The sequence below is a fragment of the Pseudophryne corroboree genome, chromosome 6 (genome assembly GCF_028390025.1).
Source record: "Pseudophryne corroboree isolate aPseCor3 chromosome 6, aPseCor3.hap2, whole genome shotgun sequence".
In the NCBI taxonomy this organism is placed as follows: Eukaryota; Metazoa; Chordata; class Amphibia; order Anura; family Myobatrachidae; genus Pseudophryne; species Pseudophryne corroboree.
The window spans coordinates 317,011,809-317,025,224 of NC_086449.1; the positions used below are offsets into that span (position 1 = coordinate 317,011,809).

The window sequence follows — 13,416 nt, forward strand, 5'->3', positions numbered from 1 at the left end:
TACAACGTTACAGTTTCTTAATGGAGGTCAGTAATTTAAACTAGACCAAACGGCGTCATGCAGCTACAAAGCTATTTGAAGCATAGAAATGAGCAAATGAAATCTTTACCTAAGCAGCTTGATAAGACATCCTTTTAATTTTAATGCTTACTGCAATAACAGATGAACCAGGACAGCAAGACATTTGGAAATACTGTAGATGCTGTTGTAAAATAAAAAAAAGATATTTCATCTTGAGGATTATTTTAGATCTATTTTCTTAGTGTGCAAAATAATTCCAAGTCTATGTGGAAAATAACAGACTGCTTAAAGATAATTTATATTGCAATTTTAATCAGTATGCAAGGAAAAACAAGAAACACAAAACAAGTATCCCTCAGCACTCGGGATGACATCAACAAGATTTGAAAACTACACGGTGGTAGATAATTCAGAGATCTCAGCTGCATATATTTGTAACGCTATAGTAAGCCTCCAGGCCAACTTCATGGTGTCTCTTATACTGGAGGACCCTAATATTAATTTAAGTCTGGGGTGGAACTCCACAAATCGGCCAGTGCCAGCTACTAGTAAGAAGCTAAGGTGTTAGTTGATATTAGTAAGAAGGAAGTAAAAGCAAACACTTTAGCTTCTCATTGGTGAGCTGCCCAGGGGTGTCTGGCACTCGCTGGCATACACACTGCCTGTTTTGTTTTGACCGACTACTGAACTGGGCGGGTGTGTGTAAATGCCCGCCAAGTTCATGACGTCAGTCACGATGGATCGGGCAGAGTGTATGCTCAACACACTGCCCGGTCCATCTGTAGATATATCTGCAGATCATTGATCTGCAGATATATCTATTAGTGTGTACCCAGCATTCGTATTAGGGACCTCCAGAATTAAAAACAACTTGAAGTTGGCCTGGAGGCTTACCATATCCTGCTGCTGGTGTCCTCCCGAATGTAGGGGGATATCTGTTATTTGTTTCTTATTCAGAATAACCCCTCTCGTTCATGCACTTGAATGACATTACAAATTGGATTGTGCAGTTACCAAATTTCATAATGTTCTATGTGGAATGGATGGCACCAGCATGTGGAGGACTTGCTGATTCTTGTAGTGCCAATAGAAGAACCTAGGGGTGGCTCCAGGTAAGCTTGCTCCCAATTTAGATATAGTTGTGTATTTGCAGTTGCCATGTGGCCTTGTATTAGACAGTTATAGGACTCAAACGGGGTGCGGTTATTAGTTTTAGGGATGCGTTTGGGGTATGGTGCCCCCTGGACTGGTGGGGCTGGGCTGCTTTGGGGTAGCACACTAATATTTCATATAGCACTTTTTACAACACTTTCATATAAGTTGTCTACTAATACTACTCCTTCAACCATTTTAATTACACATTTACTTGTGTATCACCTTTTACTACATAGCTTTCGCTTCTTTCTTATTAACATTCACTAATACTCCAGCTTCTCACTGGTGTGCTGTCCTGGGGTAGCTGGCCCTCGCCGGCTTGCAGGGTTCCACACCTCAGACTTAGATTAGTATTAGGGGCCACCCGTATCAGAGATGCCAGGGAGTTGGCCTGGAGGATTACCATATCTTTTCAAATATATAATAATAATAATAATAATTTTATTTATATAGCGCTCTTTCTCCAATAGGACTCAAGGTGCTTAACAGATACATAGTATAATATAGTATAGAAAATAATGAAGTAGTCTAATTGAGATGATACAAATGCATGTATGATTTTTGGCAGATCACCTGAGGGAGTTAAGTGCTTGATTCTGGCTATGTTCCTCAGGTGAAAGAATAAGGATTTGATTGTGGCTGATATCTGATGTTTACGTGTCAAACCACTATCCAGGACAATGCCAAGATTCCGCACACGATCAGTGGTCTGTATTTCTGAATCCCCGAGTGTAAGTCCAGTTGGTTGGCTATGCTGCAGTCTTGTCCTTTGATGCTGTGGTCCTATCATAAGGACCTCTGTTTTATCCTGGTTCAGTCACAGACAACTGGAACTCATCCACTCCTGGAGATCAGCTAGACTGCCATTTAGGGTTGCTATTGGGTTATCAGTGCTCCGAGCAAAGGACAAGTACAGTTGTATATCATCTGCATAGCAGTGTTAGACCAGGCCATGGTGCCTGATTATTATTTCATGTATACTGCAAAAAGCATGGGGGATAGTATAGAACCTTGTGGGACACCACATGGCAATGGCACTGATGGTGATGAGTATACTCCAGACGATACTCTCTGTGACCTGCCTGTGAGAAATTATTTGAATCGGCTTAGGACTGTGCCATCAAGTCCACAAAAATATATCAGTCGCTCAATCAGAAGCCCATGGTCTACGGTATCAAATGCTGCAGAGAGATCCAGAAAGATTAATATTGAACAGCCACCTCTGTCTCTTGCCATCAGAAGATCATTTAACACATATACATTTCAGTGCTGTGTCTTCTCCTGAATCCTGATTGGAATGGATCATAAATATCATGGGTTGTCAGGCGGGTTTCCAGTTAATTCGCAACCACTTTCTCAATAACCTTTCCTAGAAAAGGAAGGTTTGATATCGGTCTGTAGTTAGTCATGCAGTCGGGATCTAAATGCATCTGAAATCTCTGAATTATCTACGACCATGTAGTTTTCAAATCCTGTTGCTGATCATCAGTATTTGATCCCATTATATACCAATTTGGGTTAATTACATACTATATAAGAAAACCCGTAGGAGAAAAATATTTCACAATGCTTCTCTATGTACACACAGGGTCAGATGGGAGGCGGTCAAGATCCCACTGGACGGGATCCCGGCGGTCGAAATACCAACGCCGGAATCCCGACCAGCACAATCCCGACATATTCTCCCTCTGTGGGTGTCCACAACACCCATATAGGGAGAATATAATAGTGTGCCGAGCGTTGCGAGGCACCGTACCCGCAGCGTGGCGAGCCCGCAAGGGGCCGCGTTCCGCTCGCCACCCCTGTCGGGATTGTGTGGTCGGGATTCCAGTGTCGGTATTTCGACCACCGGGATCCCGTTCAGCAGGATTTAGTACTGATCCCGGTCAGATTCCTAATGAAATGCAATTCCAAGGGCGGTATTCAATTCTTTTCACCCCCTTCTACACCTGTTCTGTTTCTGCTCACGGGCATGGTATAATCATTTCAGCTCGCTACCCCTGGGGTAGCAAAGGCGCCCAACCCTTTACGCAGCTAAACCTGATTACTATGGGAGCAATTTGTGCGATTAAGGGGATCACTTTATAAGGGAGATTGGGTGTGATATATCATTTGAATATTGCCCCAAAAGTCTTGTGATATTTAGCAAACTGCACATTAGAGCAACTGTGAGTGATCTTGAGAATGGGGCCTTCACACATAGGATGCATGTGAAGTGGGCATGTAGATGGAATTGCGCTCTACAGTATTCGGAGACGAGTGTATGCAGAGATCCGCTTGACGTCAGACTGACTTCTTGCACCAAGGGCAGAGCTGGAGTAAAGGCAGATAATAGTGGTGACCACTGCTCTCACATGTGGACGCTCGGGGGTGGTACAGATGTGTTCTCATACATCATTCCTGCAGTTGCACTCAACAGCCCCTCTCAGCACACCAGGTCCCAGTAGACTCTGCTAGCATCAGGTCTTTTTTTTTTTGCCAAAGTGTGTTGTAGTCTCAATATAATGCAGCTAGGATGCACCAGGAGACTGTGCAGATTCATTTGATATAAGATGCTTGGTTATCTGAGTACATCTGAGCCCCCAGATACAAAGTGCTACAATGTAGCAGCTGCAGCTTTTTTCCAATACAAGTTCCATTGTGCTCCGTATAAAGACTTAGTCACACACAGTATAAAGCACAAGCGAGACATTTTCGGGGGGGAAAAAAAAAGACACCCAATGCTAGAAGAGCTGTATGAGACTTGACGGCTCACTCGCGCCAGGCATCTCTCACTCCGTGGCATACTGATGCTAGATGTATGAGAAAACGTCTGTACAGTCATGTAGATGTGGGTTGTTCTGAACACAGGCAAATGTTCAAATAGATTACAATCCCTTGAAGCAATTGAAATTGCAACTGCTTTATCTGCTCCTCGAATCAGGCCCACATACAGTAGTCTAATTGTATGTTCACTGAATAGCAAATATGGGGTTGAATTGGATGAAATATGAATCAACTCATGGTGTTGCGAACTATGGATAGACACTGTCTAAACAGACAGTCAATAAGTTGACAGCATATGGTCAACAGGCATTAGGGTCAACAGGGCCAAAAATTTGATAGGGTCAAAAGGTTGACAAGTTTTTGAGGGTTTTCACATATATTTCAACTTTTACTTGGTTTACCATCCATGTGTACTATGATTGGGAATAGTAACCTTGCCCAAGCGTGGAGAGCCAGAAAGGGTCTACATTACCACTAATTGGGGCCCTTAATCACCAATTCATGTATGATGCCAACATACTGTATTTTTAACATATGTATCAATGCATAACATATATATGTACACAAGCATATTACTAAAACTATATACAAGTTGCTATGTTTACATGTTTTCTATTTAAATGATATAATGTATTGTCACAATTCAAAATGTCTGAGGTACAGGCTAATAAAGAGTGCATGGTTTCAAAGTAAACCACTCAGCTCAAATATTACAGCATATTAAAAAGTCTACATCACCTATTCATTTTTATGGAATGCTGTTTCTGAGTTGATAGAAAAAAAATACATCTCAGCAGCTTGTATCTCATTAATATTCAAATAAGAAAAGGCTTTGTTAATACAAACATTGATTAAAAAGCTGTATATGCTTCACTTTCCAGAAATGGCTACTTTAAATCACAATGCACAGAATATCATGTGAGCTCTTAGGTAATAAGATACTTGCAAGTGCTGGGAAAAGAGGTAAAAAACTATTTACTAAAACATGTTAATTTGCAGTAAATGCACTAGCGGCTGATCGATTGTGATAGGCAGACGGCTGGGTCAGAGCATCGACAAAACGGCAGTTCTTGTGGGGTGTTCCCGGTATACAGTAGTTACTACCTATCAAAAGTGGTCCAAGGAAGGACAACAGGGTCATGGGCACCCAAGGCTCACCGATGTGCATGGCGAGTGAAGGCTAGCCTGTGTGGTCCTATCTCACAGAAGAGCTACTGTAGCAAAAACTGATTAAAAAGGTAATGCTGGCAATGATAGTGTGTCAGGACACACAGTGCATCACAGCTTGCTGCTTATAGGACTGCATAGCTTTAGACTTGTAAGAATGCTCACGCTGACCACTGTCCACCACCAAAAGTGCCCACAATGGGCATGTGTGTGTCAGAACTGGACCATGGAACAATGAACGAAGGTGGCCTGGTTTGATAAATCAAATTTTCTTATCCATCATGTGGACCCCAGGTGAGTGTGCATCTTTTACCTGGGAAAGGGATGGAGCCAGGATGCACTATGGGAAGAAGGCAACTTGACAAAGGCATGCTGTCTTGGGCAACTGTCTGCTGGGAAACCCTGGGTCCTGGCATTCATGTGGATGTTATTTTGTCATATACCACCTACCTAAACATTGTTGTAGACCCACAGTATTCCCTGGTGGCAGTGGCCTCTTTCAGCAGAATCATTTGGCCTTCAACACTACAGAAATTGTTCAGGAATGATTTGAGGAACATCCCAGATCTCTATTTGATTGAGCATCTGTGGGAAATGCTATAAAAACTAGTTCAAATCATGGGGTCCCGACATCACAATTTGCACTTTGTGCCTGCTTAGTTCACATATACAAACAAAACAACAAAAAATATATAGTCACCCCAATTCTAATTGTTTATGATATAAAGTAGTATATAAATAGGCTATAAATCATGGTTGTAGTGGCTGGCTGGCATTTCCTGACCCACATTAAATACAGGTTTGGGGATGGGCCCTGTAGAAATTTTGCTATAGGGGCCTCTACACTGTACGTCTAGCTACACCCCTGCCGTTGAGGTTGGACACCTACAAAACTGAAGCAGATCCTGGAATCACTTATACCTCATTAACGCACCACATTTTTCATGTATGAGAAACATGGAGAAGGTACAGATGTTGCCACGATCAGCTTTGCCGCAATGCATCCTATTTTCAGGAAAGCCACGCACGAGTATGATGCACAAATGCGAATGCCATAGGAATACATGGGGCAACTAATAGTCACAGTCCGGCATATCTAGTTGCACCTGCAGCATGCCGAAGCACGTATGTCCATGTGGCCATGCTGCAGGATGAATGTATGAGGGTACATCTGTACCAAAATATATATACAAATATGTACAGCAAATGCACGCAAATGAATTCAGAAATATACACTAATTTATCTAAAATTGTATATAATGAGACACATAACAAAACAAAAGTGTCTCTTCCTTATAAACTGTGCCCTTGTGAGCTCGGGATAACTTTGTTTTCGATTAATGAAAAACAATACCTACTTTAGTGATAAGGAAAAGTCAATCTTGCTGGTCTCGCTGTTTCGCACCAGATAACTTGCTTCTTTACACAGCCTCAGAAGACTCTCGGCGTCTGTGCGACTGATTGCACCATGGTACCAGCTGTGAGGGAATCCAATTATTAAACAACATAAAGCAAAAACATTGTTTTTCTCATTCAGTAAGGGATCTTGCTCCCCTGAAATCTTCCATAATCATCACCATGCATCTGTGCACTGTAATGTCACTGACAACTTATTTTCTATTCTAGTCAGTACATTAAGCTGAGCTAACACACCTGACAGTATGAAACTAGAAGTAACAGAAAATGCTGTAAAATCAAAGAAAATTTCTGAGACAACATAATTCATCTTCAAATTTAAATTCAGAAGGGGTTAACAAATATATTTCAACTGTACACTGCATACATCCACGCAGAACTATAAAATAACATACGTACAGCACTTATAAAACTTTAATTAAACATTAAATACACAAATGTATTAATAAAATGCGCACCAGAATTAGTAGTTTTATAATGTTTCATGGAAAATTCTCTTCTCCAGTGAATCTGAACATCAGGATCCAACGCATCATGGAGCGGCCTCAGTTACGACAACAGTGGAATTTTGGATTTCACACTTAGGTCTATGTTATTTACTTACAAAAGGTCGATTTTCATTGATTATAAACTGATGGAAAAATGAAACTTTAGTAAATATACCATTTACTGGGTGTTGTGGCTTTACTGTATTCCAGGAGAGCTCACCAATCTGTTTAACCTAACTCACCCTATACATTTTCATTCATTCAATAATTACCGTTGCCACAGACATTAATTTAGCTGCATACTCCACTAACGTAAGAACTCACAGTTCTCATGCTCAGTAGTCACAATTTTATTACTTGCAGGGTAGGATATCCTGAGTAAGTGCTAAACATAGTTTTGGTGTACAGTTGTTCTGTAAGACTAATGACAAAAAATAGTTTGCTACATATATAAAAATATTGGGCACGTGCAATTACAATAAACTTTTTTTTTTTATATAGAACAGTTTACTGTGGTGCAACAAGTACCAACAGCACAGGTATAAAATAATAGAAAACAGATCACATAAGATCATAAGGATGGAAAAACTAATATACACGACAGAACATATACTAAAATACTCATATAACCTATATGTGCATCAAGAAGTCAGAACAAAGTGAACGTAAGGACATCCATTTGACAAGGGAAAAGTGGATGACCGATAAGAGAAGGAATTTGGGGAAGGATGAGATTTGGGAACAAAGATGGGTCCATCCACTCGAATAGTATGGTAAAATTAGTTTGCTGCAGAAAATGGGCTACACTGGAAGAACGCACCAATTTGCAATTAAAAGAACGACTGTGAAAATAAGCCCTTACTTTCTGCACAGGTGTCCAGGATTTGTGAAAGGAGACATAGAAGTTTTTAAATACCAGTCATGTATTGCATGCGGTAGGTTTGCCATACACGTGTGATAATCTAGAGCAGTGGTTCTCGACTCCAATCCACAAGTAACTCAAACAGGTCATGTTTTTTGGGCTTCTTTAATCATGCACAGGTGAGTTGATCTGTTTTACTAAATAGTAATTATTTCACCTGTTTACGGACAGAAATCTTGAAAACATAACCTGTTGGGGGTACTTGAGGACTGAAGTTAAGACCACTGATCTAGATATATAGGGGGATCCCATTTTTCGCTGTAAAAAAATCCAGTAAATACCTGATTTGACACAATTATGTTGTTTCGGGGTAATTCAATGACCTCATTTTTTTAATGGCCAACGTAGTGCAAAAACACAGGGATCCGGGAGCTTATCCCTGAACCATGAGTTTATCGCAACAAAATATCAGTTATCAGGGATTTTGTTTCCCCTCCTATTATATTTATTTGAAAATTATAGTTTCTAAAGATAGAGCTCAGCCTGCATCAATAGTCTTTTTAAAGTATATATATATATATTCACAACAGACTGTATATACGAGAGTGGTTCAATATGTAAGGTAACAAGACCTCTCACGTGTGTACTGTTGTAATTTTTATTCTAATTGCCCACCAGGCCAGAGCAGGTAGACCACTACTTCCCCTCACAGCCATTAGACTGCGCCTCATATCAGTCATACTGTCCCAACATAAGGTGTAAAGATGGCAGGGCTGGTGGAAACATGGTCACCCGTTGAGGTGTGTAGTGTGATCAGATTTCTGCATCTAAAAGGCACATCAGCAGCTGAAATTCATTGGTATTAATAATGACAGTACAGACATTCAAGATGAGCAGTGAGACAAGTATATCCACCACAAGCAGTGCACCAAACAAAAATCTGTTTCCGTGACATGATATTATCACTGTACACCTTAACAAGTTGGCAATGAGTTTCAGCAGTCCTTTAGTATAATTAGACTAGAACCTTTTGAAGCACTAAATAAAATATCACTCCAATAACTCGCACTCAAAGTAAAAATCTTGGTAGCCATTACATCTGATAAAAGAAAGACATAACATAAGGATTTATGGTATAAAAAACATTTTAGAACCAAACAATTGTATTAAAATGTGCTGCAAACAAATCCTGCTTTCTTTCCTTAAGTAGTGACTAGGGAGGGTTGGCCCTAGTATCCACCTTAAGAGGAGGTCTGTCATCTGTCTGTACTGCGGCCTCGTGGTGTGACCGTGAGTGACACTGTCATTGTGTCACACTGTCTGAGGGAGCTGCATCTGCAGCCAGAGTGGGACTGTCACTGCTCTCATAGCTGCTCTGTGACTGTGAGTGGCCCTGTCTGCATTCTCTGCCAAACTGTGTTGCTGTGCTGAGTGGACTGGCAGATTGCTAAACGAAGGCGGTTTGTGATGCCGCAGACATGCTGTTTTTTGTCGAGTGCGGGAGGCTGGGCTTGCTGGAGGTGGGGGGATTACAAAAATATTTAGCCCCATGGGGGGTTGGGGGTAGGCTGAGGCATGTTTTATATTTTTCCTGTGGGGCTGGGCAATGACCAACAACTCAATACCGGGTATCCAAGGTATCCTGGGATTGAGATTTTTTTTCAGTCTCAAATACCGGGATTGAAAAAATGAGGCGGATTCTCTTTTATAGTAGTGACCAACCAAGGAATTATACAGTGCCTTGCTCAAGTATTAACCCCCCTTTGCATTTTTCATGTTTTGTTGCCTCACAACCTGGAATTAAAATGGATTGTTGAAAGTTTGCATCATTTCATTCACAGAACATGCCTACAACTTTGCTTCAAAATAAAATAAAAAAATCTTCAAACAACAAATAGGACAAAATAACAGAAAACTGCAGCGTGCATAACTATTCACCCCCCCTAAAGTCAGTACTTTGTAGAGCCACCTTTTGCGACAATTACAGCTGCAGGTCACTTTGGATAAGTCTGTATGAGCTTGTCACAGCCTGCCACTGCCCATTCCTCAAGGCAAAACTGCTCCAGCTCCTTCATGTTGGATGGTTTCCACTTGTGAACAGCAATCTTCAAGTCTGACCACAAATTCTCAATTGGATTGAGAACTGGGCTTTGACTAGACCATTCCAACACATTTAAATGTTTCCCCTTAAACCACTCGAGTATTGCTTTAGCAGTATGCTTTGGTCATTGTCCTGCTGGAAGGTGAACCTCCGTCCCAGTCTCAAATCACAGGCAGATAAACAGGTTTTGTTCAAGAATATCCCTGTATTTAGCACCATTCATCTTTCCCTCAACTCAAAACAGTTTACCAGTACCTGCTGCTGAAAAACATCCCCACAGCATGATGCTGCCACCACCATGTTTCACTGATGGTGTTCTTGGGGTGATGGGATGTGTTGGGTTTGCGCCAGACATAGCGTTTTCCTTGGTGGCAGAAAAGTTCAGTTTTAGTCTCATTTGACCAGAGCACCTTCCTCCATACATGCGAGGAGTCGTTCACATGCCTTTTGGCAAACTCAAAACATGCCTTTTTATTTTTAACACTAAGTAATGGCTTTTTTTCTGCCCACTCTTCCATAAAGCCCAGTTCTATGGAGTTTATGGCTTATTGTGGTCACATGAGCAGATACACCAGTCTCTGCTGTGGAATTCTACAGCTCCTTCATTGTTACCTTTGGTCTCTCTGCTGCCTCTCTGATTAATGCCCTCCTTGCTCGGTCTGAGAGTTTTGGTGGCGGGCCCTCTCTTGGCAGGTTTGTTGTGGTATCATGTTCTTTCCATTTGAAGATGATGGATTTGATGGTGCTCCGAGGAATCATCAAAGATTTGGATATTTTTTTAAAACCCAACCGACTTGTACTTCTCAACAACTTTGTCCCTGACTTGTTTGGAGAGCTTATTTGTCTTCATGGTGTGATGCCTCTTGCTTAGTGGTGTTGCAGCCTCTGGGGCCTTTCAGAAAAGGTGTGTTTATACTGACAGATCATGTGACACTTAGATTGCACACTGGTGGACTTCATTTCACTAATTATGTGAATTCTGAAGGTAATTAGTTGCACCAGAACTTTTGAGGGGCTTCATAGCAAAGGGGGTGAATACATATGCACATGCCAATTTAAAAAAATTTATTTATAAAAATCATTTTTATATAAATTTTTCTCATTTCTCTTCACCAACTTAGACTATTTTGTGCAGATCCATCACATAAAATTCAGATAAAAAAAATTAAATTAAATGACAAGTTGTAATGTAACAAAATAGGTAAAAAACCAAGGGGGGTGAATACATTAGCAAGGCACTGTACTTCTTACTATGTGTCCAGAACCAGAGTGAAAAATTGCACACATGGGGGTCGATTCTATTCGGCAATTTAAGAATAGCGCCGGGAATTAGCTCCCGACGCTATTCAATTCAGCTCCAGTTAAGTCGGCGATGTCCCGTTCTCGCCGACTTAACCGGTAGTTTTGTCGGGAGCACGGGCATTCTCCGACTTAACTACCCGCGGCGATGCTGATTCCCGACAGAATCAGCCTCGCGCCGGCCGCGAGGCAGCACTTTTGTCGGGTTTCTTCTCTCATCCCCCGGGGATGAGAGAAGAATTCCCGACAATTGCGGGTCACTAGCAGCTGAATTGAATAGCGTCGGGAGCTAATTCCCGGCGCTATTCTTAAGTTGCCGAATTGAATTGACCCCATTGTATATAGTTAGATAAATTCTAATTTATCTCTATAGAAAATAAAAAAAAGATCAGTGAGAGATTATTGTTTTGTACAGCTTCTTCCAAAACCACAATTGCAAGCTGGATTAGTAAAGTGATAACATAGTCTTTTGCAGTAAGAGTAAAGGTGCATACACACTGGGCATTTTTGCCCAGCGTGTATACACAGCGATGACCGCGGACATCGCTGGGCTGAAAATCGCTCAGTGCATACATACTGAGCGATTTCCCCCCCTGCCCATCGATTGCAGCGGGGGTGAACAGCTTTCCATAGCAGGATGCTATGGAAAGCAGTTCATCTGCTGGTAATACCAACAGATGAATGGCGGCCACCGGCGATGAAGCGGGGGTGTGCATCAGCACTCATCGCTGGGGCATACACACTGGGCAGTTTTGAGCTAAAAGCTGCTCAAAACACCAAAAGTGAGCTGCTTTCAGCTCAAAATTGCGCAGTGTGTATGGGCCTTAACAGATGTAAGGTGCTAAAGACTTTGAGGGCACATTTCATGAGATAGTATAAATGATAAAAGCGCTTCAATTCAGAAGTGTACTGCCTCACTCACAATGCTGCTCAGAAGATTCCATGAGAGCAGGAGACCTCCTGAACAACCATGCACAGGCTTAGACAGATGATCTCTGCAAAAAGCAGTATAGGCTGCATAGCCATTGGTTCACATATGTTCCAGGCATTATCGTGTGGATGTCACTAGCTCAGATACTTTATTAGGAAAAAAAGATTATTCAGGCAGTTGATAATAATAAAAATTTTAATATACATCGGAGCTGCTTAAGAGTTTGGTTCTGTAAATTTGCTTTAGATTTAGGGGTATATTCAATTAGGGTCGAAAGCTGCCGTATGTAGAAAAGACAGCAGTTTTTGACTTTTTAAGGTCCAATCATGATTCGACCTATTCAATCCCAGCTGTTTTTATTCTACAAGTCTGGGAATTCGACTTGTCGAATAGTACGTGAATCGGCGGTATAGCTGACGATTCACGTACTTTTGAAAGAAACGGGGTCGAATTTGACAGGATTTGGCCCCGTTTCCGACCATCTCAGTCCGGCATAAAAAAAAACGTTGGACTGAGATGAGGGACTGTGGAGGAGAGGGGGGAGAATCGCAGGGAGACTAGGGAAAGCCGCGGGCAGCCAGACAGGGGGGGGGGGGGGGGGGGGGAGAGCAGTGCTGAAGGATGTCACAGCCGCCACTCACAGCAGCGTCCACCCGATGCAGTGAGTGGCGGCTGTGATGCGGGGACGGGGAGCAGAGGGACGTGGAGACTGTGAGGCAGAGAGAAGGGGGGGGGGAGCTGCGGGCAGACTGAGGAGAGCAGCGCTATAGCAATGGATCCGACTTCAACTGAATATACCCCTTAGAATTTGGCCAAATTTTTTTATATATCAATAAAATGTGAGCATAAATATTTTTTTAAATGTGTTTTTCAAAAATATACAGCATTCTAAAATCTGGTTTATTGTAATTGCACATAGCCCTATATTTTCTAGATAATATTTTTGATGCAGATGGATACAAAATGTACATTACTAGTTTCTATACCTTCCAGATACAGTTAGCACTGGCATTTCAATTTGATTGTATGTACTGTACTATGGAGATCTGTATAATCAACTAATGATCTAGCAGTGAATTATCTCAGATTAGAATCATGGATTGAATTTACTGAAGAAATACATTTTGATACTTTTTAAAGAGAGATTCAAGCAACTGAATATGAATTAACAACTACTAAATGAACTAAAGGTTGAGTATCCCTTATCCAA

The 13,416-nt window shown here is 41.5% G+C and overlaps 1 protein-coding gene across 6 annotated transcripts in view; it reads right to left on the reverse strand.

Annotated features, from left to right (window-relative positions):
• The window catches only part of SHF (Src homology 2 domain containing F), a 475,778-nt gene that overhangs the window by 76,117 nt on the left and 386,245 nt on the right, over positions 1 to 13,416 (reverse strand). For 4 of the 6 annotated variants that reach the window (XM_063926269.1, XM_063926268.1, XM_063926267.1 and 1 more), the window contains one exon: positions 6,468 to 6,587. The exons of the other annotated variants lie outside the window; for them this stretch is intronic. In XM_063926269.1, coding sequence (XP_063782339.1) covers positions 6,468 to 6,587 — 120 coding nt within the window. The remainder of the gene's footprint in view (positions 1 to 6,467; positions 6,588 to 13,416) is intronic. 6 annotated transcript variants of the gene reach the window in all.